The sequence below is a fragment of the Ambystoma mexicanum genome, chromosome 11 (genome assembly GCF_040938575.1).
Source record: "Ambystoma mexicanum isolate Mex_15411 chromosome 11, UKY_AmexF1_1, whole genome shotgun sequence".
NCBI lineage: Eukaryota > Metazoa > Chordata > Amphibia > Caudata > Ambystomatidae > Ambystoma > Ambystoma mexicanum.
In genome coordinates this window covers 385062042-385089471 of record NC_090934.1, presented here as the reverse complement: position 1 = coordinate 385089471, position 27430 = coordinate 385062042, and the positions used below count along the sequence as shown (strand labels likewise).

Genomic DNA, 27430 nt, shown 5'->3' with positions numbered 1-27430 from the left:
TCCCAGGTACCTGTTAGGCATTATCTGTACCGCTTCAGTCTGCATTCAAACTTCCTGATTCCTTCACTGTATAGAAGGTAATTACCCAAGAGGAGAACAGGAAATAGGAAGGTATATCTCTGCGTCATCTTGTTGACCTGTTGTATTTCTCTACTTGCAGCTTGGCCTTTTGGCGGTGCGTGTATTCCCTGCTTTTTTCATTGATTTACCCCTCTGTCTGTTTTGACTAGTCCAGCAGAGGGGCGTATCATAGAGAAGATCTCCCTCAAGTTGAAGAGGCCCAGGTTTAGGGAAATCTCAGCTCGCAGATTGAATACCAAGGAGCATTGGTTCTCTCATCACTCCCTCCTGCGAGCTGGTAACAACACCCCTGGCAAGTGCCAGAGTGTAAAGAGAACGGGGGTTAGGGGGAAGTGATGACATTAGTGGTCATGGTCGCCGTGGGGTTCTTGTATAGGAGATGTACCATTTCGATTTAGACCACGGAATACCCAAACTTTTCCAGCACCTGAAATGTAAAGTCCCATTGAACTTTGTCAAATGCCTTTTCGGCATCCAGTGCTAGTATCCCCTCTTCCAAGCAGGTCCCGCTGGTGATAACATGTAAAAGACATTTGACATTGGGCCTCATTCCGAGGCTGGAGGTAAGGGTTAACGGTCACCGTTAATGGCAACGGTGACCGTTAACACTTACCACCATATTCCGAGTTCCCTTTTGCGGGTTGGCATTTAACGCCTGCTTTTAGCAGGCGTTAAAAATCCAACCCGCAAAGGGACCTTGGAGTAAATTACGGCACCGTAATTTACGGTGCCGTAATTTACTCCTTCCCCATTCCCATTGAGCCCTATGGGGGCAGGAATGGGGATGGGGAACCGGTATGGTGAATGGGGAATTACCGGTCCCTCCAACCTTGGAATGGACCGGTAATTACTCCATTCACCATGCCGGATTTCCATGGAGTAAATAGCTCCATGGTTGCTTACCATGGTGCTATTTACTCCATGGATAGCGCCAGCCTCGGAATGAGGCCCATGGTCTGCTGAGGGCCTGCCCTGGATAAATCCCGTTTGATCCTTATGTAGTAGCAAAGTTAGCAGGGATTAGATTATGTGTGCCAGGCACTTTGCACGTTTTTTTGCGTCAGCATTGATTAGTGATATGGGCCAGTATGAACCGCACTCTTTCGGGTCACATCCTTTCTTATGTAAAACAAACATTTTGGCGTCGAACATGGCCTTAAGTAGGTAGCCTTGCCCTGAGTAGGCGCTAGCCAGCTGTCCAGCGACTTAGAAAGGTCTATGGGGATGCCATCCAGCCAAACCGCTTTTCTCCGACACAGATCTAATCACTTGGGCCACTTCTTCCGTGAGAGGGGCGGCAAGCCGGTCGGCCTGCAGGGAAGTCAGTTTAGGGAGTACGACCGTGTCTAAGAAGTCAGCCAAAGACAGTGGGTCCGTTGGGGATGTCCGAGTATATAATGTCCTATAGAACTGTGCAAATCTTCAATTGATGGCCCCCTCACCCAAAAGTCTCGCCTGTCTGGGTCATGAATGGAGTCGATCGTCTGGGTCGTGCTCACTGTGCTCAGAGGCACAGCTCCACCTCACTGATGAGGCCCAAAAAGGCTGAAACACGTGTATGGGGTTGCTGTTGGTACTCTTGTTCAGAAATGAATTGGCATAGCATTTCGGTGCTGGACTGCCCATGTGGGCGGGACAAAAACTGATATGCAAATGGATATTTCACATCTGTGAAAGGTACAGTGAGCATAAAGCGTGCACTGCAAACTCTCATCTCAAAGTGGGGAAAAAAAACACAGAACAGGTTATCATGGCATGTTCTTTCTGGAGAGGAGCGCCTGCTACCTTTTTTGAAATAGCTGCACCACCCTTATCAGTCCGTCGACGTCTGTGGACCAGGATGTGGTGTTATCCTCCAGCGAGCTGATCCGTTGCTCGGTGTCCGTTGTCTGGTCTGCTTGTGCGTTAAGTCTTGTCTGTACATCTTGGAGGTCTCGCTTAATGTCTTGGACTGTTTTATTGGTCTCCTGCGTCATTTGGCTGATGTATTTCATTTCTTGCAGGATCGCCTGGAGTTGAACTTGGATCTGCGCCTCCATTGCAGGTGGTTTTTCCATGCAGATCACTGAGCCCCCCTTCTCCCTCTCAGGGATCGAATGCTCCATGGGGATAAACATAGAATGTAACGTAACCTCTGGGGCCACAGAAGAGGACCGGGCTGGGACAGCCCTGGGGACCAAAGCCAAAGGCAAGAGAGGGGCAGACCTCAATGACCACCAAGCCGTGAAAATATATTGTCTGTGTTTCTGGCCGTTCCATATATATTCCAATCTTTGCTCCATCACCAGGACTTTGTGAGACTCCTCATTGGCCTGGGCGGAGTAGGAGGCGACATGCAGTAAACGGGCCTGGAGAACAGTATGGCCGGCCCCGTGGAGTAGGCATCGTTATGTGGGAAGCCCCCCGGGGTCAATTAACACAGCACAGCAGGCACGCAGTCTATTCCAGCATAAATATAGTAGATGTCTGTCCAGGTTCTTTGACCCTCCTTCGTGGGCTCTTTTGCATTGGGGGGAGGCTGTACGGGATGCTTCACTGCACCTCTTGATCAGGTGCCTGTTTGATGGTCGATGCTTGAAGAGTCCCCCAGCTCTGAGCCCCGCCTTGGGCCGGGAGGGGAGCAGCAATGGTGGGCTGCCAGTTACCGCACTACACTATGCACCTTGCCTGCTTTTCCTTGGCATTCGTTAGACTGGCCGCGTCCAGCAGCCTGGTGCGGCATGCAAACTTCACCCTGTACGGAGGGACTCACCGGCTGGGGACTGCCGCACCTTGGATTCCGGCTCATCGGCTGGGGGCAGGGTAGGGAAGGCTTGTGCGTTCCTGCGCTCCACACCTGCACGGTGAACCTGCAGATGTCGCGTCTGGGGAGGCTGTCACCCACTGCCCGGCTGTGGACGGTATGTGCCGTTCAACTGGCCTTTAATTGCATAGCAAGGCAGATGGACCACACCCGGTCCTCCGCAGGTTGCATGTAAGGTGGTGCTTGTCAGGGTGAGGTGCGGGCTACAGCAGACAGATTGCCGGGCTGATGACGTCTGCTGCATGTCTACTCCTTTCGGCAGAAGATTTTGTGAGTGTGGGGGCTCCCGCCAAGCTCTGCATCTATCGACGGTATCTTTTCATATTCCGCCAGCTGTCCCCCACTTTGAACGCATCATTGCGTGGTTCTGGCGGTAGAGTCCATTGCGCCAACAGTTATAGGCACCGGAGCTCCACTAGCTCACCGCCATTTCGCTCGGGCTCTCCAGCACTCCACCAAAATGTATCCCCTGAAAGTGAATCTTGATAACCTTTTGAAAGTCACAAAGTACAGAAGCTGTAGTAGTGTATTTGGTTGTCAGTAGATGCAAGTCTTCAGTAGCACAAATGAAGTGGAATACTATAAGGCAAAGGAATATGCGCTCATGGTAAACTTTTGTAGAAGCCCAAGTTGTTCAAGTGGACGTGGAAGTGCTGTGAAGTCATCCTGACAAAGATACCTACTGTGACTTCTAATCTTGCAAAGCGAGACATATGAAGTGTTACCACGAACTGTGTTTCATTACCCATTACAGAAGTTGTATTTCTTTTGAACTGTGGCAATTCCTCTTGGATAACAGGAAATGATGGCAAAGCATTGTGGCAGGGAATTACATTGATGCTATTTTGAGTAAGTGGAAAGTACTTAATTCTCCAAGAAGAAAAGCTTTGCTGTTGTTGGAACTTTGGTTAACACAACTTTGCTTTTGACATTAAAACATCTAGAACTGAATTGAGACTGTATAACCTACATGGATGTCCTTGTTTCTTTTTGTTGAACATTGGAGCTGAATTTACCTTGAATCCTGGGGAAGGGAGTTCACCCAGATTACGAAGAGGTCATCCAGAAACTGAGAATATATTTGTTGATGTTAATTGAATTGCTGTATATTTTCTTTGTATATTTGATGTTTAAGTGTGAGGGCCAGAGATCCTGTGCTAGTGTTTCCCTTTAGTTTTGATAGGCAGGAAAATCCTTGTCGGAGTAGGGATAGTAAAGCGTTTAATAACATTTATAATTTAATAAAATGCCATATTTTGAACGATCACCCAAAAGTTGTACGCCTCACATTGCTGACTCCTCACACCTAACAGGTGTTGTGAAAAGGTTTCTCTACTTTTGCTAAAGGGGGCAGCAGATGTATGTCAATAGGCCAATAAGTTATTTTATATCGGGCAGTCTTTTCCATGGTCGAATGAAGGATACCATGTCTCATCCAGTGAAGCCATGACCTCTCCCCAGCGGTTGTCTCCTCCCATGTGATCCTCCCTCAAATAGCTACCCCCCATGGTCAGGATCAGGTAGTAGCTGCCATCCCCTGACCACCACATGTGAATAGGTTTCCACCGGGAATAAGTCAGTGATGACACCATTGGATTAATCCCAGCTCAATTTTGGAAACATTGTAAACTGGATTACTCAAATTAGTGCTCTACCCGTAAGAGTGCAGAGTTTGCACTCTTGAGGATGGGAACTTATCTAGGCTTAATGATGTTATAGAGTTGACTAAAGAAAAAAATAAATGTGATATTAGAACGTCGATCCGGAAAATCCAGCATCTAGTAGGAATCTCTCATTAATAATAATTAAAGTTATCTCACTCTTTTTTCCTAATTCGCTGACACCACCTAGTAACATCCTTACTGCAAAGCAAATCACCAATAGAGGTGGCTTGTATCATTTTGACATAAGTATACGTGAAAGGAAAAGAGTTGAGATGCCATCTCAGAAAAGTGACTTGTTTGTGTAGGATCGGCCTAACTTGTTAACCAGTGCAAATCACTGAAGTTTGAATACAAATGTTAGCTTGCAGGGACATAGTAGCCCACAGACCCTTACTTGCACGTTGGAACAATTTAATACTGACCTGTAAGAATAATGATACACGCTCGTTCTGGAAATGACTAAACAGTAACACCAGGAATCCTAAATTGGCAGAAGGCACCTCCAACAAGTCTTTGGAAAAAACACGCTAGGAGACAATGGGCCTCATTACGACCCAGGTGTTAAGGGGTTAACGGTGCCGTAAAAGGTTGCGGCGCCGTTAACCCCTTAACGCCTTACTACGAGGTCCCTTTGCGGCTCCCGACCTTAACGGCTGGTCTGTACCAGCCGTTAAGGTAGGGACCCGCAAAGGGACCTTGAAGGTAGTTACGGTACCGCAATTTGCGGTACCGTAATTACCACCTTCCCCATTCCCATTGAGCCTTATGGGGCAAAAATGAGAATGGGGAAGGGCCAATGTTAAATGGGGAATTACCGCCCGCCAACCTTGGAATATGGTGGTAATTCCCCATTTCACCATGGCGGATTCGGTAAATTACTAGCGTTAACCATGGTGCTAATAGCGCCATTGGTTAACGCCAGGTTCGTAATGAGGCCCATTGGCTCTTAAAGGTTAAGACAGAGGAGATCACTGCCTTTATCAGAAAGACCAAAGATTTGAGAGCTCTGATGGCATCTACAGTGCTCTGGTGAAAATTAATCCAGAAATCTGGGGCAAAGTTCTGTATCAACTATTTATAACCATTAGTGAGACAGGCATTTTTGCAGAGTGATCCAACAAAAGCATAGTAGTCCCAGTTTATAAACTGGGCCTTATAACGATACTAAAATCTGTCACGTTCTTGCGATGCTGGATGCGCCAGCAATGATATTTGCAATGGTCCTGCTTGTGGAACAAATAGATTGGGCTAAACAGAAACAGATTCTACCATGTAACCAAACTGGGTTCCGCAAATCCCTTTCAACGGTAGATAATCTTATGCCTCTGATCACATTATTAGAGAGAGCCTGGGATACACGTAGACAGCCGATATGTTGCGTACAGGGACTTTATTGCGGCCTTCTATACTGTGAACTGAAACAAACTCTGGGCCAAACTAAAGAAATGGGGTATGCCATAGGGCCTATTGAATATCATTAACTCACTTTATTACAATGCCACACTAAAGGATAGATTGTGTTTTAGGGGCACAATGACATCACCTTTACCTGCATATTGTGGATTGAAACACGGTTGTATTCTAAGACCTCTTTTGTTCAATTTATATATGGCAGATTTATCATCATGCTGTGGATACCGGAGGGAATCCCGGGGTGCACCTGTTAATAAATTTAAACGTGCAGTTTCTACCTCTTCCCGTGGTAGATATCTAACAATAAACACAGAGGTAGAAAGTTTGCAGCTTATGATGTGGTATAGTGAATAATTATAACCAAATTTAGAAAAATAGAAACTTTATTAAATATGTTAAAAAACCATGTAAAATTAAATGCATAGAGTTTAACAAGAAGACAGCAGCTAATGCACATATGTCAAGGTATTAGTGAAAACCAATACATATGGGAAGACATTTAACACAACTGCTCTGTTATGTCCTAAAGAGGTAATGTTCTAGGGTAGAGGCTAAGACTATTCTAGGTGGAGTAACTCTTCTATATAGAGTTTTATTTTAAAACTTAATTTTATTAGCATGTATAACGAGAAACAGACATTTTCAATATACTAAGAAGCACTTATGCCCCACATTAGCAAAATGTCTAGATCTCCCACCCCACTCCATGCCCCCCAACCCATGTCAAAATCAACTTTTATTCAAATGGTGTGTGACTCTTCTGTCATTGTCTCAGATTCGAGGGCACTCATTTTGTCTGTATGTATCTCATTTCAGCTCCTCTCCGAGGCTCTCCCTCTGCCTCCCCTTTCCACACTTTCCCCTTCCACTCCAAGGACACTGTAGATTACTTTACTTGCTGCCCTCCCCAGCCCCCATTTAACCAGTAGGGCAGACCACTCAATATGCAATCTCTCAATTTTATCATTCACCACCGCAGTGAGTTTTTCCATGACCATCATGTTTTGAACCTTCCCTTGCCACATCACTTTTGTGTGGAGCGTCTTGTTTTTCCAACATTGGGCAATGGCCAATCTCCCCGCCCTCAACATGGCTTCCAAAATGCTCGGAAGTCTATGATCTTAAGCCCTAGTAGCAGCTGCAGCGGGTCTAGGTCCAGCCCTATCCCCGTCACCTTTTCCTTCCAGCTCAGCACCTCTTTCCAGAACATTTGTACCTTGGGGCATCGGCACCACATGTGGGTTAAGGTCCCACCATTTCCACAACCCCTGAGGCACAGCAGAGATGTTCCCGGAAACATATTTGACAGTTGCACCGGATCCCTGTGCCATCCCATTAGTAGTTGAAAGATATGTTCTATTGTGGAGGTGAACAAACCTCCCTGGAAGACCACCTTAGATATGCAGGCCCATTCCTCCTCTGAAATCTCTTCACCTACTAACTCATTCAATATCTCTGGAAGGTTTGCCTCCCCTCTAGCTAGGTTTCATTCATTGCTTTATATAGCTTGGACAATATACCCTTTCTTGTCATGGATTGATCCATGACTTTTTCCACTGGTGTTGGTTCTCTTGCTGCCCCTGCCCCCCACTTTGGATCCGTCAGGATACCCTTAATACGAAGAAATTTGAATATAGATATCGAGTCCCCTCCCAGTATATCCGGCACCTTCTCTGTCATGGAAGTTCCCATCCTCAAAGAATTGTCCCACTCTCTCCAGCCCCGCGTATGGCCACCTTTGCGAATTTGGAAATCCTTTGCGCCCCAGATTGAACAGCGGTCCCCATATTGAAGACATGGCCGAGGGCCATGAAGTATAGCTCTGTGCATCCCCAGAGTCCCGCCAAACCGACCAAAAAACTCCTAGTGTGGGGTGGGACCTCAAGCGCTCCGGTATTGTTCTGGCCAGGGACCAGAAATAGTCCCTGGCCTTCAAGGGGTGCACTATAAGATCTTTTAGGTAGTTCCAATACGTCCTCAGATCTTCCCTCATGTGTTCCAGCATTCCCCTGATTTATGCCACCTTATAATACAGGTGGATATCCGGGAAACCAAAACCCCCATTATCCCTCAGCAGGGTAAGGTTTTTCATCTTCACCCTTGGGGTCTTGTTTCCCCATATAAATCTACAAAGCTCCCCTGTAACTTCTAAAAAAAAAAAAAAAGAAATTTCCGGGAGCTGGCTCGGGATGGATGCGAACAGGTTTTGCAGCCTGGGAAGGACATTCATTTTTATGGAGGTAATGCTCCCATATCAGGTCAGTATTAATGGGAGCCATCTCTTTAGATCAGCTGTGAGTTGAGCACAGAAGGGATTATAGTTAGCTGCCACCATCTCGCTCAAATTCCCCGTTACCAGTATGCCCAGGTATCGAATGCCTCTCTGATTAACCTTCATACCCATATAGCTTTCAGTGCCTAGGAGGGGGCTCCGTGCCAGCAGTGGCAGGATTTTAGACTTTCCCACATTCATTTTGAGACCCGAAAGGCGGCTCCATTGCGAGGGCGTACAGGAGCGGGGAAAGCAGACATCACTGCCTGGTCTCTCTCGAGAGTTCGAATGCCTCGGTAAGCCCCCCATTTATCCGGACATTTGCCTATGGCCTATTGTATAATGCGGACGCCCACCGCTGAAAGTTAGCTCCCAGCCCCATCCTCGCTAGCACCTTCATCATGAACTGCCACTCGACCCTATCAAAGGCTTTTTCTGAGTCCAATGTCACAAGACATGCGTCTAGCCCTCCCACTTGCGCCCCATGGATCAGGTTGATAACATTAGGAAGACTATCTGATCCTTGCCTTCCCCTAATAAACCCCACCTGGTCCCCATGCACTAGGAGCGGCATGCCTCTTTCCAGTCTAGTTCCTAGGACTTTCGCCAATATCTTCACATCACTATTAATGAGGGAAATAGGCCTATAGTAGGAACATCTATTGGTGTCCTTACCTTCCTTCGGGATCACAACAATAGTTGCTGCCATCCTTGTGGCGGTAAGGGGTTCACCCTCCCAGCACACGTTGAATACCTTCGCTAAGTGCGGGGGCTAACCGTGATTTGTACAGTTTGTAGAATTCTATCGTAAATCCGACCTACCAGGGGCGGTCCCTGACTTCATTCCCCCGATGGCCCGCTTGACTTCATCTACTGTTATGTGATTCTCTAGGGTTTGCGCTGTATCTTTGGGGAGTCCCAGGACCGGTAGCTTATCCAAGAATTCGTCAATTTGGGAGTCATCTCCTGCACATTCTGAGGACCTAAAGTACTCTACAAATGTGTTGCCTATACCCTGAGCGTCGCATAGGCACCTATTATTGTCTGTGCTAATCGTCCCGATGTTCCTCCTCCTCTTCTTCTCCTCCCTCAATCTCCATGCCAAGACCATCTGTGCATGGTCCCCCCGCTCATATTTCCATTTTCCCCGGTGGCCTTTCCACCCTCCTTGGTCAATAAGAATTACGACCATGGGATCGGCACTACTCAGGACTGTAGGATCTGATGTTTTAGGGACACGTCCACTAGGATCATATCGATGCGGGAGAAGGAGTCCTGGACAGCAGAAGAGTAAGTGAATGGCATGTCATCCTCTGGGACCGGGGTGAGGGAGTCACATATACCTAGAACCTCATTTACACCTTTAAACCGCTCCAAGTCACCGGCGTTAACTCTCTTAATTTGCTCCAACCCATCCTCTTACAATCTCTATGGGTTCAATACCATATTAAAGTCCCCACCCACCACCAATTGACCTTCCACGAATTGGATTAGCTTATCTCTGACCTTCTCCCAGAATTCACATTGTTGCACATTCGGGGCGTATATTGAACCGATTTGTTAGCTTACCCCCCTGTAATTGACCCTTTGCAAACACATACCTCCCATTGGGGACGGCTAGCACCGCTTCTATCATGAAGCTCATCCGGGTTTACATGGGACGACACAATCACTTCCCCACCGCCCGGGATCACAGTCTGGTTTCCCCCCCCTTTCTTCCAATATGTTTCCTGTAAGCACAGCCTGTCGAGATTTGACCTCTTGAACTCACGTAGCACCATCAATCTTTTCGAAGGCGAGTTCAGGCCTTGGACATTTAGGGAGGCTATCCTCATTTCACCCTGGCCAGACATCTCCTTGTACCTGAAGGAGCACTCTACTTCCCCCCTCATCTGAGACCATACCATGATCGGGACACTTCTAACCGGATCCCTACACCACACCATCGATTTAACACTTTCACACCCTGAACATAGGTCAACCCCCTCCCCCCCCCACTCATTCCCTCCACCCTCCATCGTCATCCAACCCCACCCGGAGTCATTTCTCTTAATGAGATTGAATCCCCAGTGGTCCTCCCCCTGAGTGGACTGGCTCAACCCAAACACACTATCTCAAGCCCCCATTTGTTCCCTCTTGCATCCACATGTAATACAACAAATCAAATCCCCCCCATCATCTTAATAATTGCAGCTCAACACTGTAGTCACCGACAATTCTCACAGATCTAGAGGGGCCCAGCGTGGGCGACCTGAGCCTGGGACGTTGCGTCTGGTTGGCCCCTTAATGTACCATTGCCCGTCTTCCTGGCCTTTTCCTTCGTTACCCAGTTGTTTTGCCCATCGGCCCCCAGTAGCTCCTTTATAACCCTCCTGACATCTTCCTCGGGCACCAGTTTGTAGTTGTATTCCTCAACTTGGAAAGAGATGAAGAAGGGGAACCCTCATCGTTACCTCACACCGTTCTCACTGAGCCACTTTGTGAGGGGGTGCACATTCGCCTCTTCGCCAGAGTAAGTGCCGACAGATCTTGATAGATTGGCACCTTCGTGTTTCCCAGGGACACCAAACTCAGCCCCCTTGCCTTTTCAAGTATTTTTTGTCTGTCTTGTTAGTTGTGGAAACGTACAAGCACCAAACACTGGCCCCTCCCGGTAGCCTCAGCCCCATGGATCCTCTCAAGTTTGGGTTCGTCCATGTTCTCATCGCTGAATAGCGTCTTCAGCACCTCGTGGATGGTTCTCCGAAGGTCTGCTTCCTTTTTGCCTTCCTTCTCCGGGATTCCAAAGAATCGCAAGTTATTTCTCCACTCCTGAATTTCGACGTCATCAATTTTTAGGGCTACCTCGCCCTCCCTCCTTTCCAGCCTATGTCCAACTGTGTTTCCAATGTTTTAAGGGAAGTCTGGTTGTGCTCCATTGCCTGAATCATCTCATCCATGCTGTCAATCCAGACATTTATTCTGTCCACTTTGCTGCCGATGTCTGCCCTCATCCGACAAATCTCTTCCAGAAGGGCAGCGATATCTCTCTTGGTGGACTTGGTGTTGCTCCCCTCTTCCGACATGTTGGAATTGGACATTGCACTTCCCAGCCCGGTGTCTGGTATTCAAAGCGTCCAAGTTTCAACTTCCAGACCATGGGTGGGGTGCGGCATGGTTATATTCAGTCGAAACGTGTCTCAAACTCCGCTCCCCCCTCCATTTGCCTCCCTAATGACGAGTCTCCACACCAAGACAGGCACACGCCCGAGGTAGATGTCCTGGGGGCCCTCACTTCGACCAGGCTCACTTTGGGCTGCTATGACCTCCCCGGTGGTGGGGGGATGGGGTGGGGTGGGTCGTCGCCTGTCTTCCTCTCTTTATGGTGTTCTCTCTTTTATGCCCCGTACACTGTGCGCCCTCAGTTAACAGAAGTCGTGAGGGGGGTCCTCTGCAAGGCATCACACACCCAGGCATGGCCCCAGGGGCCTACACCTTTGCAAAATCTCCCTTAATGGTGGTGGGCCCTCAAAGTCTCTGCGCTCCTTGTCCAGGCTTACTTCGGCTTGTTACCTCTTTCCTTGCACTTGCTGCCAGGCCACCCCCTTCTGGGTCTTCTTCAGCTCCCCAACTGCAGGTGGAATGGGGACTCCCCGGGGTCCGGCTGGTCAAACCTCTCGTATATCACCTGGTTGACCCTTCACGTTGTGGGGGGATCGGAGCCTCTCCTGTAGTTATTTATAAGGGGTTTCCTCCACTTCCATCGGGTGCGGGGGCTCCCCTGTACATCTGGGGGCCGGGGTACCTCTTTCGTGTGTGCCCAGGTATCCTTTCGGTGACCTTCTGTCTCCCTACACTCTCCCCTGTCACTTTGTCGGTGCACACCGCCCCAATCAATGCGGGCGCCCACCTGGCAGGAAAGCTATATGAATTGTGGGTGGTCTCCTTCACTTTGCCCCCCCCCCCACCTGCGTGCAGGATGCCTAGAATTCACAAAGGCCTCATAGTGCCTCACGTTCCCCCTGCTAGCCTGGTCACTCAACGTGCCTTGTGGGGGTGCCAAAGCAAAAGCACTTCTTTTCACCATGAATTCTGGGCCGATTTTGTCCGTTCTTTCTCCCTAGGATGCCGCTGGTATTGTACATAATATGTTTGTCACTCCAGTCAGTTATATTTATACATTGGTTTATTGTACTAAGGAAGTCCCCAGGTGGGGAAGACCTCCTCTTACCAACTCCGCTTTGTGTATGATTCTGGAACGTACATTCCAGAATCATACACTGATGCGGGTGAATCAGAACAATAGAACTATAATACATCATAACATCTCCCCCTCCACCTTCTTCATATAATTGAACAAAGAATAATCCATAATGATGGTTCGAAAGTGGAAAACAGGGAAACAAATAAGGTAAAACTAGGGTGAGAATAAAATATAACCGAATGCCAATATAAGCTAAATGAGATGTAAGACAAATCACATATTGCAAGAAAATCAATAACAGAATGCAAACAAAACAGGGTTTAAGGTGTCTCAATATTTTGCAAAGGATATAATCAACTGCAGCAACACCCTTAACGAAATCCAGGTGGTTCTCAACTTGCCACACCACCAAATGTTCAATAATAAATAAAATCCTGCTTGCAGTTCCACACAATTCTCCTGTTTCTTGAAGACAAATAACTGTTCCTAAACATCTCTCCAGCAGACCTTTGAATTACATCATTCTCTACTGAATCACCATTTCCTGCAGGTCTGATATCATCTCTTGAAGACAAATAATTCTTCCCAAACATATCTCCAGCAGGCCCTTGAATTACATCATTCTCCACAGAATCTCCATTTCTTGCAAGTATGACATCATCGCAAGACCACCTCTTGCCGTCCTCTGGAAGTACTGACTTCCCTGAACATTCCACCACTTTTTGGGGAGCCCGATATTTTGACTCCCCTTTTAGTACCTTCTTAGGTTCCTTTACCCTAATCCAATCTCCTTTCTCAATCCTGCTCTCCAACACATGTTTTTGCCTGTCATAATATTTCTTGTACTCGTCTTGTCTTTTTTTTTTTTTTAACTTTCCTTACAATCTCCTCCAAATTAATTTCTCTATTCTTTTTCAACACCAACCAAGCAGGTCAGAGTCTATTAGTAGCTGTTCTTACTCCCATAAGAGTGAAGAAGAGAAGGTTCCTCCTCTGTTAGAGTGTGGAGTGACTCTATGGGCCTCATTACACAGTAGGCGGTAAGGGTTAACGGTCGCCGGTAAGGGTACCGGTGACCGTTAACCCTTACCACCTTATTATGAGGTCCCTTTGCGGGTTGGTACTTTAACGCCTGTTTTTAGCAGGCGTTAATAAACTAACCCGCAAAGGGACCTTGGTGCTAATTACGGTAGTGCAATTTGCGGTACCGTAATTAGCGCCTTCCCCATTTCCATTATGCCCTATGGGGGCAAAAATGGGAATGGGGAAGGGCCTTGGTGAATGGGGAATTACCACCCCGCTCACCTTGGAGTAGGGCGGTAATTCCGCCATCCACCAAGGCGGACACGATAAAATACTGGCGGCAACCATGGCGCTAATAGCGGAAACATTAAGTGAGAATTTTGAAGGAACTAGCAGATGACAGGACAATTGAAATTAAGCCGGCAGACAAAGGCGGGGCAATTGTAATAATGGATGTAAATCTATATAAACAAGGATGTTTATCTCTGTTTGAAGATACCAACACATACATGATCCTGGACCATGATCCTACTTTAGAAATTCAACGAATGGTAGAAGAAATGGTCAATAAGGCTGCAACAGAAGAGTGGATAACGGACAGGACGAAAGATTTTCTGATGAACAAAAATCCCATTTTGCCAGTATTTTATGGACTTCCTAAAGTCCATAAAAATCTCGTGAATCCCCCATTTAGGCCAATCGTGGCGGCCACAGAGAGTGTGTTTGTTCCTTTATCAAGATACTTGGATAAACTATTGTGCAAGCTACCTGCATATATTTGAGAGACACTACACATTTTTTGAATGTCCTTAACAACATTGACCAAATTGACGATAGTTGGATTCTATTTACATTAGATGTCCAATCACTATACACATCGATTCCACATGAAGGTTTGGAAGCTCTGGAATGGATATTATTGCAACAAGAATTCTTTCCGGCCAATAAAGTATTTGCCATAGAATTAGCAAAAATAATACTCTTCAATAATTATTTCAGATTTCAAGGAAAATATTACTTACAGATATCCGGCACATCAATGGGGTCAGCAATGGCCCCAGCATATGAGAACATTTTCATGTTTCACTTCGGAACTCAATACATACTTGAGCACTCTACATGGTCAAAATACTTGGCCATGTGGAGACGGTACATAGACGATATCTTTGCAATTTGGAAAGGAACTAAGCAGGAACTAGAATCATTTCTTGAATACTTAAATGCATGTAACACCTTGGAAATAGGCAATCCATCGGTTCACTTCTTGAATGTGAAGATTTATCCAGAACAAGGGAAATTACATACGACTGTGTTTAGAAAACCTACAGATGTGAACAACAGCTTGTTCTTTACAAGTCACCACCCACACCAACTGAAAAAGAATTTACCACTGAGCCAATTTCAAAGAATCAAACGAATAATTTCTAAAGAAGATACATATGAGGACATGGAGAAAGAACAAATCCTAAGATTTGAAGAGAGGGGATTTCCAGAAACCATCTTATCCCAAGCTAAAGAGAAATGTCGACTGAAGAAAAGAACTGAACTTTTAATACAACAACGGAAAGAAGATAGAGACAATCCTCCACTGATTTATTTAACAAAATACTCTACGAAGAGTGCACATATCAAAAGGACATTAGAGAAGAACTGGAAAATCACAAGGTTAGATCCACAACTCTGTGGACATTTCCCAAAACCACCACTAATGGCGTATACCAGAGGAAAGAATTTAAGAGACTCTCTAGTAAAAGCCGAAAGAGTCAACACGGTGCAGCAACGATTTCTTGGAAAACAAAAAAGGGAACTTTCCCTTGCCTAAATTGCAGTCAATGCAACAACGTGCAAAAAGGTCCGACAATCAGGCATCCATACACAGGACAAAAAATCACCTTACAACATTATGCAACATGTGAGAACACATGCGTAATATATGGACTAATCTGTCCTTTTGGCAAAAATTACGTTGGGCAAACCATTAGACGTGCAAAAGATCGCATCTCAGAACATAAATCGAACATCAGGACTGGAAATATAAAATCACCTGTTGCAAGACACTTTAAAGAGCAACACCATACAATTTCACAATTAAAATTTGTAATCTTGGAGGTAATCACAAGACCAGCTAGAGGAGGGAATCTGGAACAAATACTAACATGCAGAGAAATGTTCTGGGTCCACAAGTTAGATGCTCTGGAACCCAGAGGAATGAATGAAGAATACAGTCTGAGTTCATTCTTATGAAGAGAGGTACAAGCGGTATTGTGACTTAGCATCACCACACAGGGATAAAGCAGGCGATTTACAGGAACATTCATAACCATAGAAATGGAGGCTGTGGTATAAGCTACATCCCAGAGAAAGCAATGTTGAAGAACTTAATTGAATGTAAGAGCAACACTAATGTAAATTACATTGTGATTTGATGGAAAGACGATCAAAATTTATCAAATTGTGGATAACTCAAATGCAACATCACGAATAAAACATGCAGATACCGGTCCCTAGTTCAAAATAGGGAAGATAGACTTAAACCCAAGCAAATTACTATGAGTATCATGAGCGGTGGCCTCAATTTGAACTGTTTTATTAAGATATCATCTTTTCCGTGTAAATTGTACATATGCAGTAAATGCAGTTGTAACCACGATTTCCAAAATGCAGTCGTCATAGGAAGAGATCACACTCTACTACATTGTGAATAGAAGAACGGATCGGATATTAGGAGTCAGGTGACTAGATCACATGATAATATAGGGTCTAGTTGCTAGATAATGTTTTGACTTGGAATGAGCAGGAAGGAGGAGAAACAGACTCTGGAACGGCAGATTGCTTAACTCCGGTACAGCAGAAACCTTTCTTACTGGGGTAACAACTCGAATAATGAACATACTGAGCACAGCGTTGACTTGATTATCTAACAGACAGCATTTTGAATAGGTAGATACATTCACAGCGACCCGGCGACACAATAGGAAACAGCACAGAGGAAAGAAACGTACGCGGCTGCAAACAGTCACCTTTCCAGGTAAAAATGTGATGTTAACTTTAAAATGAAAATCACTCATACATGAAACTGCCATATAGTGCGCTAACTCGAACAATTGTTAAGACACAGGGAGGAAACTTGAATTGACCACGACATACTTCCAACAAACCCTGAATGGGACTCTGTGTCAAGCCCAAATCATGCCAAGATTCCATACTGAAAACTTGATTGGAAATGTGAAATTTCGAAGAGGCTTTTTCACCAATAAACGGAGAGTAGAGGAACATACAGGTACAACTCTGCATTATTTAGAGCTAAAGACAATTTTTCATTGCCTCATCAAATCAATAAAACATTTATTATATTATTCACAGATAACTAAAAACGAATTGGGAACTGCAAAAAGACGACGTTTGCATCATCTCACAACGGAATAGTTGCCACTGAAAAATCCTGAGGATATACTCACTATCAAAAAGGAGATGTTGTTCTCATTCCACATTGAAGTATCATTTTGAAATTATTATGAATAATTGTTGAAATGAGTGACTACTGTACTAGTTAGCAGTAAGTCATTGCTCCTGAAGAAGAGAGACAAATCTCTCGAAACGCGTTGAGCTCATTACTAACCCCTCTTTTTTTAGAAATTTGTGTAGAAATTTATTTTAGAAACTGATTTTTTTTTAACAGTCTCGATTCCCTTGAATTTGTTAGAAATTCGTATCAATTCTCCTGAATTTTGTTGAATTTGTTGAAAGAAACTACTTTTGGTTATTAAATTACAATGGTTTGAGTGAATTGAACTCAAAAGAAATAATGATATTATTTTGTACAATTTTGATAAACATCATTAGTAAAAAAACCAATACCTTCAAGGTGAACATTTGATTGAACTTTACTCTCAATGTTTGTTTACTTTCATTGTGGCTAAATAACTTCTTGAAAGAGTGATATATCGAATATTTGAAATTATTGAAAATATTGAGATTTGTTTGGAAAATTTTCTTTCCACTCTTGAATGGTGTGCAGGGGACGGGAGTTTCTATTACCAATAGGAACTACACATTTTTCTCATGTTCGTCTTCCGACATCGCAGATATAAGTATATCGTCTTGAAAGTAGTGCACTCCTTGGAGGCCATTAAACAGATGATGCATCAATCCCTGAAAAACAGCTGCTGCTGACGCTAGCCCGAATGGCATCCTCTTATACCTAAATGCTCCTAGTGGTGTAATAAAAGATGTAAGGTGCCTGGATTCCTCATCCAGTACCACTTGGTGATAAGCCGAAGATAAATCCAGTGTCGTGAAAAACTTTGCCGGTTTCATCGTGGTGAGCATTTCTCCAATGTTTGGCAGTGGGTGTCGATCTACCCAGATACTGCTCTTAAGGTCTCTCAAATCGACACCCATCCTGATCGACCCATCTGGATTCAGTACAATGACAATTGGGGATAACCATTCAGAACTCTCAATCGGTTCTATTATGTCTTGCTCACATAGCCTCGTTAACTCCTTCTGTAATGCCTCCCTAGTGCTTATCGGTATGTTTCTTACTTTGTGAACTACTGGCTTGGCACGTCTCAAGCACAATGCGATGTTTAAACCCTTTTAAAGTGCCAATGTTATCATTGAATACTCTAGGTAAGCTTCGGGCAAAATTTTTAGAGGTGTCGCAACTGTTTTCTGTGATACTTAAAATGGGTACGTTTTCACCTGGATGTATCCTGAGCCGCAGCGATGCTTGTTCCCACCATCCTACAATGGAAAACCCATTTTCAGCCACATATAATCTGCAATAGGTTCTCCTTCCTTCAAAATCCAGATGTACCCATGTGTAACCTATAATGTTAATGGGTGTCTTACCATAACAGGTTGCTCTTACTTTTGTTAATTGTAAGTCCTCCATTCTTCCTTTTAAATCCTTAAGGAATATCTCCACATCCACCATCGTCTAAGGAGAACCAGTATCAACCATTACTTGCAACGATATACCATTTATAAGCATAGGTACCCATGGACCCACAATACCTTCAGTTGTTGTGAAAGCTAGGATGTGTACCTCCTCTTCAAATCCATGTGTAACTGCTAGTAGACTACTTGGACCACCAATCTCTTCTAATGCCTTTATGCTTGTCATGTTGCTTCTTCCAAAACGACCACCATCCCTCTGCACACTGCTAATGGGACGTGATTGGAACCTGCCCCTTCCTCTGGGGTTCCGGCATATTTACCAAAATGACCAACGTAGCCACATCTATAGCACTCAGCAGAAAATGCAGGACAATCCTTTTCTACATTCATGTGTTTATACCAACCACATTTGTAGCATCTTACTTGTATCCTGTTCATGGTTTCTCTATCTTTTCTGACACCCATACCAAAATCAGTTTTGGGCATTTTATTTTTTTACTATAGCAATTAATGCTTCCTCATCCTTATTATGGTCTCCATCATGCATATCTTGAACAGACTTTACTTCACAACACTCTGACTTGTTCTGTATTTCTCTCATGCATTTCTCTCCCAGTTCCATTGATCTGGCTATTTCAACGGCTTGTTCTAGCGTTGGGTCTTTCACCTTCTAGAAGCGTTGCTGAATGCGGGGAACTGCCACATGTAAAATCAATTGGTCTCTTAAATATTCATCGGCCACCCCAGTAAAGTTGCAAGTTGATATGAGGCCTCTTAATGCAGCAATACAAGTGTCAACACTTTCCCCTTTACATTGTTTCCTGGAGAAAAATTTGCATCGCTCCAATACAATGTTGGTCTTATTTCCCTCCTCTGTATCTGCTAAATCGGGCAATGTCCTAAAAATCCTTAGGGCTTCTGCACCCACACAATTCAACAATTCAACAACGTGGCTTCCTTCAAGTCATCATTGTTTTTAGCCCCTCCAATTTCTCTTAGGTACACCTGAAAACTGTCTTGCCACTGTTCCCATGTGCATATTGGGTTGCCAGGGTGTGCCAAAAATTGTACTGGGGCTGCAATGTTCTGCATGTTGCTCTCGTACAAACTTCCTATGAAAACAGTTCTTTATCAATTTTGTTGCGTTTATGTTCGCTCACTTCCTCATAGTACACTTACTGTGGCATTATTCTCACTTGTGTACTTATATTTAAGTCTGTTTAAAACAAATCCTCTTTTATGTGGCAAGGTGTCTGGCAAATGGCTTTATCTTGCCAAAATCGGTGAACAAAATACTGCGATATCCCGTTTAATGTCTATATATTGCCTTGTCACTTCAACCTTGACATTTCGTTTTGCTCCCTGTAATCTTTAACTCGTCGGCATGGCAACCTTAGTTCGTGATCCCAAGATGGCAGCATGTAGTAGACGTTTTCAAGGTGCTTTACTCTAATGTTATCTTGGTTGGCCACTTGCCGCTTGCGCACCATTCGTAAGATGCAGCGCAACATTAATGTCCGGTTGTATAGGAATTTTCACCCCTTTTTTCTTTTTGCTTCAGCTGCCGCACTTACGGTATGGCCTTGACTCCTGATTTCTTTATCCGGCCGTGATACTCGAGATTCCACCCATCAGAGTCTGTCCATTCACGGCTGGTTTTGTCAATTTCAATACCGCTCGATTACAGCCAGGGACTTCCTTGCAATGACGAACAACTCCTCGTCCACCAATGTGTTGTAAATAACATGTTCGTCACTCCAGTCAGTTATATTTATACATTGGTTTATTGTACTAAGGAAGTCCCCAGGTGGGCAAGACCTCCTCTCACCAAGTCCGCTTCGTGTATGATTCTGGAACGTACATTCCAGAATCCTACACTGATGTGGGTGCATCAGAACGATAGAACTATAATACATCATAACAGCCGGGTTTCCCCTCTCTTAAACAGTGCCGGTAGGGCGTGGGTGGGGCAAAAGTGGGGTCTCCGTCCTCTTTTGCCAGTCCCTCACGGGAGAGAGTCGTGCTGGAGCTGGTCCCATCCGCGCGCCCCCTGATTGCCTCCCCTATATAGAGTTTTTATTTTTGAATGTCTAGAGAGGTGTATAATCATTACAAACACTTTGGTAGACTAATGACTCATCCTGGTGTTGCTATTAACACAACATTACCTATGCTCTTTGGTGTAGGCTTGAGCTCTTTCTTTTTATGTTAAATGTTAGATTTATCATCATACCTTGACATAGAATAATCCTTACCACTGAAATTGGGTGCTGAGTATGCAGGTGATATATTGCTTGTGGACTTCGCTCCAGGGGCTTGCAAGCATTGTTAGTACAGCTTTCTGAATTTGCTAGAATACATATCCTCAGTATCAATACCGCAAAAACTAAAATTGTCTTTTGTGCCATGAAAAAAAGGTCAATTTTGGACTATAATTGGAATTTACAGGGGTTGCCTGGTGAGTGTGTTTCTGAATACAATTATCTCGACGTAACAATTGATTGACATCTCAATTGGGGTACTCACCTGAAATAAATCGAGGTTGATACGTTTCAGCTGATAGGCGCATTAAAGTGCTTTGCTGCACAGCATGCCGATTCCCTATGTCCCCCTAATTACCACTTACAAGATGAAAATAGTTCCCAAAAGTATGTATGGGAGTATTGTCTGAGGGAAGAAGAAAGAGACGGAATTACACTGACTGCAGTTCTATTACATGAAGACACTGATGAATATCCTGACCAGACCAGAAACCCATTGGAATTCCTTTTGTGTGAAATGAGCATTTGCTCTGTACCGTCTCTCCAGCTACTACAGTGTGCCATGTACCACTGGAAGTTGGCTAATGCAGGAGGTCAAACATTACTTACATCCTTGTACACCGAAGCTAATAAGATGCTAAGATATGCTAAGAAAACTATGTGTAAGAATATTGTGACACAGTTGTGTGGGAACAACCATTAGGACTTAATTAATCAAGCACGACTAGGGCTAAATACAAAAGATTGCTGAAGGATCGAATTGTTGATCTAGATAGAGATCCGAATTGAATCAACTTAGCCTCAAAGTCATGTAGCAGAGACTACATAGATGGTGGTACAACCAGCACTTTATCTAAAATCATTTCCTAATTCCTACATTCGTGTTTATTATATGAGTGACATTCAACTTGGTAGATACGTTAGACTTTATTGGATGCAGACCTGCTCTACCAAGAGAAGAGCACACTTTTAGACTGTGCAAGTTTATATAGATGGAGACCGCTAAGGACCTACTGTGCTTTTGTAGAGCCTTAACACCAAGACAAAAAGGACTTTAGCCATAGGAGCTACAAAAAACACGCTAACAGACACCAACATAATTTGGCGACTTTATTTGAATGGCAATCAGATCCCACTCGTACACCATCTTAAAAATGGGTGAATATTTATTCTACAGATTGGCGTAGCTCTCCACTGTAAATTGATCATCTCTAGGTGCTTCCCTGATGCTGCTTGACATTTCATGCTGCAGTCAAACAGGATGATGACCCATTTGAGATTCAGAATATTGCTTAGGTCGAACAATTTTCTCATATGCAGCTGGTTGCAATGTAAGTTTGATGTATAGCAATTCTCCATAGGCCAGGCATATGACATAGACCCTGTCATAGTAACCATCACCTTTGGGGGCCCAATTGACTTAAGGTATCTGTGCTAATGCCAAACATGTGCATATGGCAATGACAAAAGCCAGTCGCAGCTTTTCAGCTTTTCAGAAGACTTCATAAATTTGAATCATACCATGAGGTAGTGTGTTTAACGTATCAAGGACGTTTGTAACCAGACTACCCATTAGTAAACTCCCTGTTAATCGATGTTGTGGAAGATGGGTCAGGCACACTTTGGTATCAGTGCTAGAGATTCAGCCTCCTTGCATGAATGTTTATCAAATATGTTAAGTTATGCTGTGCAAGAAGTGGAAGTATGTGCAAAAAGAGAGGCATATTTATTTTTATAGCGCTCCTAAACCAAAGGTATCTGGGCGCACGTTTACAGATTAAAAAATGACATACAAGAGGTTACATTTTACATCAACAAGGTGCAAACAGTAATAATATTTGCAAGTTACAAGTGAAGTACATGTAGTTACATTTTCAGTTGACACAGCCAATACAGTAATACAGTGATTAAGAAAGGCAGATTAAAGTACAACGAAAAAGAGTAAGCTACAGTGGGGGAGATAGTTATGGTGCCTGCATGGCATTTTATAGGTCAGCAGTCTGGTACTTTGATCATTATTATTCCTGTGAGAATAGCCAAGCCATATGAACTTCGAACGAGAGCCTGAAACAAACAGCTGTAAGTCATGTTTTCCTCCTTAACTAAAGTTATAAGACTAAGAAGCTGGCATTTGGGAGTAAAAAGTTGGTTCTCCAAGGACCTTGTAATAGAAACTATTGGGGTCAATACCACTCAGGGAAGATTCTATAGTAGGCCGTTTTGAATAGAATAACGTAACTTCTTTATACTTGAATGTGATGTTTTGTATGCATTTTTTCTGTATTTACATGCATTTGTTTTGTTCTTGGTGAACCCATGGTTGAAGAATGGCTTTGTCTGTCTTATTGATTGGCTTTTTCCTGCCTAGGTGATCACCGACCCCTATGACAACTTCATGAGAAACCACCTGCAATATTATGGCTATTTTCGAGGTGAGACTAGTGTGTGTCTCCGCATTTATTTGAATTGGTGTTTTTGTTTCTTGCTTCTGCTTTATTCTGTCTTTTACAAGATGCTTGGCTAGGTTGATTTTTGGCTTGTTATTTATTTTTATTTTTTACAGTTGACTCTCCAAACCTTTCCATGGTGTGAGGGGTCAGAAATGAGAGGCGGGCACAAAGTTGTAATATTCACATCATGAGACATTTTTATTAAACAGAAATGGGTTGAATAAACGCCTGTCTATCTCTATCCTAAGAAGAATTTCCCTCCCTAGGACACTAAAACTAAAGATTAGTCTGTGTCAAGTCGTTTAGAAACGTATAAACCGTCCTTGTGTCCAAAACCTTCTAATCTATCTCTCACACAAGAAACAAACTAGCCTGACCACGGGAAATATTCAACCAGCATCTGAATCTATGAAAGATACCAATGCTGGGGAACAGGAGTGAAAGTTAAGTAAAATGAATCTTTGGCCCCAAATTTTCCTTCTTTTTTTTCTGCATCAGAAGCCTCTATATCAAGGCCTATGAATACCACTTCTGATATCATGTATCACAGATGGATCAAAGAAAGCTACAACTTTCAGAGAAGGCTTAAGGGGTTTTATTGCTTTCTTTGGCAGGGTGCAAAGGACGTCCCTCACTCTAATCTAGATATCAAGTTTCCCACTGTTATCCACACACCCCTAGTCCTTGTGTTAGTAGATATAGACTATTATAATTGTTCTTTTATAACGCGCCTAATACCAGAGATTGGTTTCTAAGCGTGGGATCGGGATTTTAACTTTTGTTGCGCTGCATTGTCAAACGGGTTGCCTCTGAGCTATTTTCCCCTCACCATACTGTCTAGTCTCTACCTTGCTGTCAGTGAGAACCTGAAGGCAATTGCTTTCTCTGCCTGAACTTCCTTTGGGACTTCATAAACTAGCCTTACAACATTGATGTTATTAATAACTATAACATTAGGGACTGTGCCTTCCAGCCACTCTACCCAACTCTGTATCCTTCCTCACATGCCTCAATATTCCTCTCCCTGTTTGCTTTCTCCTCTCACTACTCTCCTGCATCCAGCTCCATCTACCTTCTCTCCCTCTTCTCCCTACATTTTCCTCCTCTTTTCCTCTGATGTCTCCCACTCCTTCTAATACCTTCTCCACCCTTCAATGTTATAACTTCCTCCACCACACTACTACTCCCTCCTCCAGACTACTACTCCCTCTCCCACACTACTATTGCTACTCCCACCTTTTAATCAGTCACCTGCCTTTCGGCTCAACAAATCACTTTCTACTTTCTGTACTTCCTCTAATATTCTCACCCACCTTTCAAGTACACTCACAACACAGTCCACTTTCTCTCACCAACCAATGCCTCATGTTTTCTATATTTCGACTCCACACTCCAGTCCACTGTCATTCCTCCTGTTGGGCTTTTGGTCTGCCACCTCATCCTGCACTAACCTTACCCGAACGACCCACACTCTCCTCTTTCCTGCTGCCCCTCTTACCTTCCCCCTCCTTCTCCCATTCGATTACTGACCCTGGCCAATCTGGTCCTGTCTTCACCTTCCATGAGATGTTACAATCCGAGGACGTTATACGTAGTGCTTTACGCCCCATCCCTTTTCTCAGCATGTCCAAGTTCGTGTTAAGGAGCCTCAGCGTGGCTTCCCCCAAGGTAAATCAAGTCTCTTTGGTTCCTTGTTGTTTCAGGATGAGTCGGTGTTGAAGGGAGTTTGGCACAACGCTTTGGTTATTGTGTGCCCCAGCAGGTTCCTGTGCACTGGCTCTGTGCCGCGCTCCAGCATTGATGCCTGTAGACTATTGGCGTGTGGTGCTGATGGGTTTTAATGCTGCAGGTGGTCTCTTGGCATTGCTGTGGTCTTCCCACTGGTTATATGAAAGAAAGAGACAACTTGGCAAACATTTTCTGAAAGAGGCATGGGGTGATGCAAGTTGATACTTCACATAAAAAAAGGCATTTGGGGGAAGGTACAGGAATGGGGCCCTCTCAACTCCCCCTCCCCCGGTCTAGGTTAAAGATGGCTCTCGCTTTCACCCTTGCAGGCGACCCACCCTTGGCTGAGAGGGGTTCCTATCCCTTCATGACAATGTCAGATTACTGTCCTTGTCACACTGCTTTTGCAGCACAAAAGTCCTACAACGTTCTGGGTTTTGTGAGGAGCTAGGAATGGGACATGGACACAGAGGACTCATGATATATGTTAAAAACTTTAACTGGGTCTGAAAATGCCTCACTATCCCTGGTATTTTCCTACCTAAACCAACAACAAAGGCTCAGTCAGTTGTCAAGATGTCCAAGACAAAAATGTCTCTGTCTGAAATCTTATCCTGGCCCTCTCATAAAAAGAGATTCTAAAGTGAAAAGGATATGTCTCCGGCCTTGAAGGTGCACAAATGTTAAAGTTCCACAAAATATATTTCAAATAGATTGTGTATTCCTCTTCTTATGATATCTTCATATCCAGCTTTAGCTGTCCGGCAAACATTTTTTCAGCGGAGGGCGCTGTGTATAGATGCCTGTTGACTCGATGTCCCTCGAGGGCCTCGGTGTTGGTGTCGATGTCATTGATGGTATATAGCGCTCGGAGTGACCATTTGCTTCAGTTCTGTTTTTCTGCAAGAGCTATTGCTTAGGAATATCAGTACGCTTTGGGTTCCGTGTCAAGAAACCTTTCGTATTTAGTGAAAAAGATGACATTGTCATCAGCATCTTCGACTCCGAGATCAGGGTTAAAAAAAGTCTCGACTGTGAGGCGAAACATTTCTTTTACGGACACCCTTCGGGTGTGTCTCTGGTGCTTAGGATCCACTCATTTAACAAGTCAATGCCTAAAATTGCCTCGATGCAACAGCTGTCGAAACCCTCGACGCGTCGAAGACTGCGATGACTTTGTCGACACAATTGGCTGAACCCACGAAGGAAGTCGGGGAAACTTTCACCCCAATACCTAAGAAAAACTTTTTTAACCCTTTAACTGCCATGTGTATTTCCCCCCAGTGCCAAGGCCTTTTTTGGTGATTTCGGTATGTGGCCATTCAATGCCTTGTAACTTTTTTGTTACATGCGATATCTCGGACTAATTTGGCTCCTTTTTTTCCCCACATATAGGCGGTCGTAACGCCACCCAGGAATCCTAGGTTGCTGTAGGGAAAATAAGCAAAAAGGGCAAAAAATGTGGCTTTTTTCAAAAAATGGCAATAAAATGATGTACAAAGAAGCCTGTGTTTTTTTCCTTCTAAGAGCTAGGAACAAATGGTTTGCTGTGCTTTCAAGAACAGGTTAAGTGGAAACGAAAAAACATTATTTTGATGTGGTGATCAACCGTTTTGTGAGAGGTAGGCAATTTTGGCCATTTTTGCAATTGGACGGAATGGAAGAAAAGGGTACGAAAGCCGAATTGGAGGACAGAAAGGCATATATTTCTGAAAAGTAGTCAAAATTCCAAGCTCGGAAAGTGGTAATTTGCGTAGGTCGGGCAACAACTAGGTAGGGGAAAATGCCATAGATTGGGGGAGAAGCGAGAAAATGACCGAAAAAAGGTATGTGATGGACATGGTTGGCTTGGTACGGCAATGGCTTCTATGAATTTTGAGAAAAGCAATGCTCTGCTACATTCCCCTGACTCTTGCAGTTAGGAAAGCACACATTTTTTGTAGTGTTTTACAAAAAAAGCCATACCACAAGCCAAACACTGAGCCATGGTACACAGGAGTTTCATGCTCACGGCCTGAACAGACGCACTTAGCATGTGTAAATCAGGAAAACCAATGTGGTGACGAACAGCAAGCATACATTTTTTGAAAGAGCACAGGCAGACCTTTTCAAGGGTTTGCAGGTTACAAACGTGTATGGTGCCTAAAGCAGCAAATAAATGTAGGTCACATTTGGGAAATGAAAGGGTTGTGTGACAAAGGGCACCAGCAAATGGGTCAAAACGTTATGAAAACCACACAAACACAACAAATGTTATACCTTGCTGCATTCCCACAGGTGTCCTGATGAAAACGGTACCTCACATGTGTGGGTGCACCTACCTGGGCGCCAAAGGGAAAGCCTAAAACACAGGTAACCCAAAGTCTGTTTTGACACCTCATTTTCACACTTTCTCCAGACAAGCACAACATACAGATATGGGTCTTGGGTGTCCAAGCCAACAAAGAAAACAGGGAACCCCATGCATTTCCGAAAAGGGGACACCCGTGGGAATCCGCAGAGGTATAATTTGCGCAAATCGGCCCAGATTTTATTACCCAGACACCCCCACAAAGTCTGAAATGTGGGAAACAAAAGCATTTTCTGCACATTTCACTCGGCTTACCCATCGAAACACACCACCATCAACACATGGCCTACCGTCCCGCGT

General features: G+C 44.3%; 1 protein-coding gene across 1 annotated transcript in view; it reads left to right on the top strand.

The window, feature by feature from the left end:
* AGBL2 (AGBL carboxypeptidase 2) overlaps positions 1 to 27430 on the top strand; it is a 2805139-nt gene that overhangs the window by 128393 nt on the left and 2649316 nt on the right. The window contains exon 3 of the mRNA XM_069623090.1: positions 22971 to 23034. Within this exon, the coding sequence (XP_069479191.1) occupies positions 22971 to 23034 (64 nt within the window). The remainder of the gene's footprint in view (positions 1 to 22970; positions 23035 to 27430) is intronic.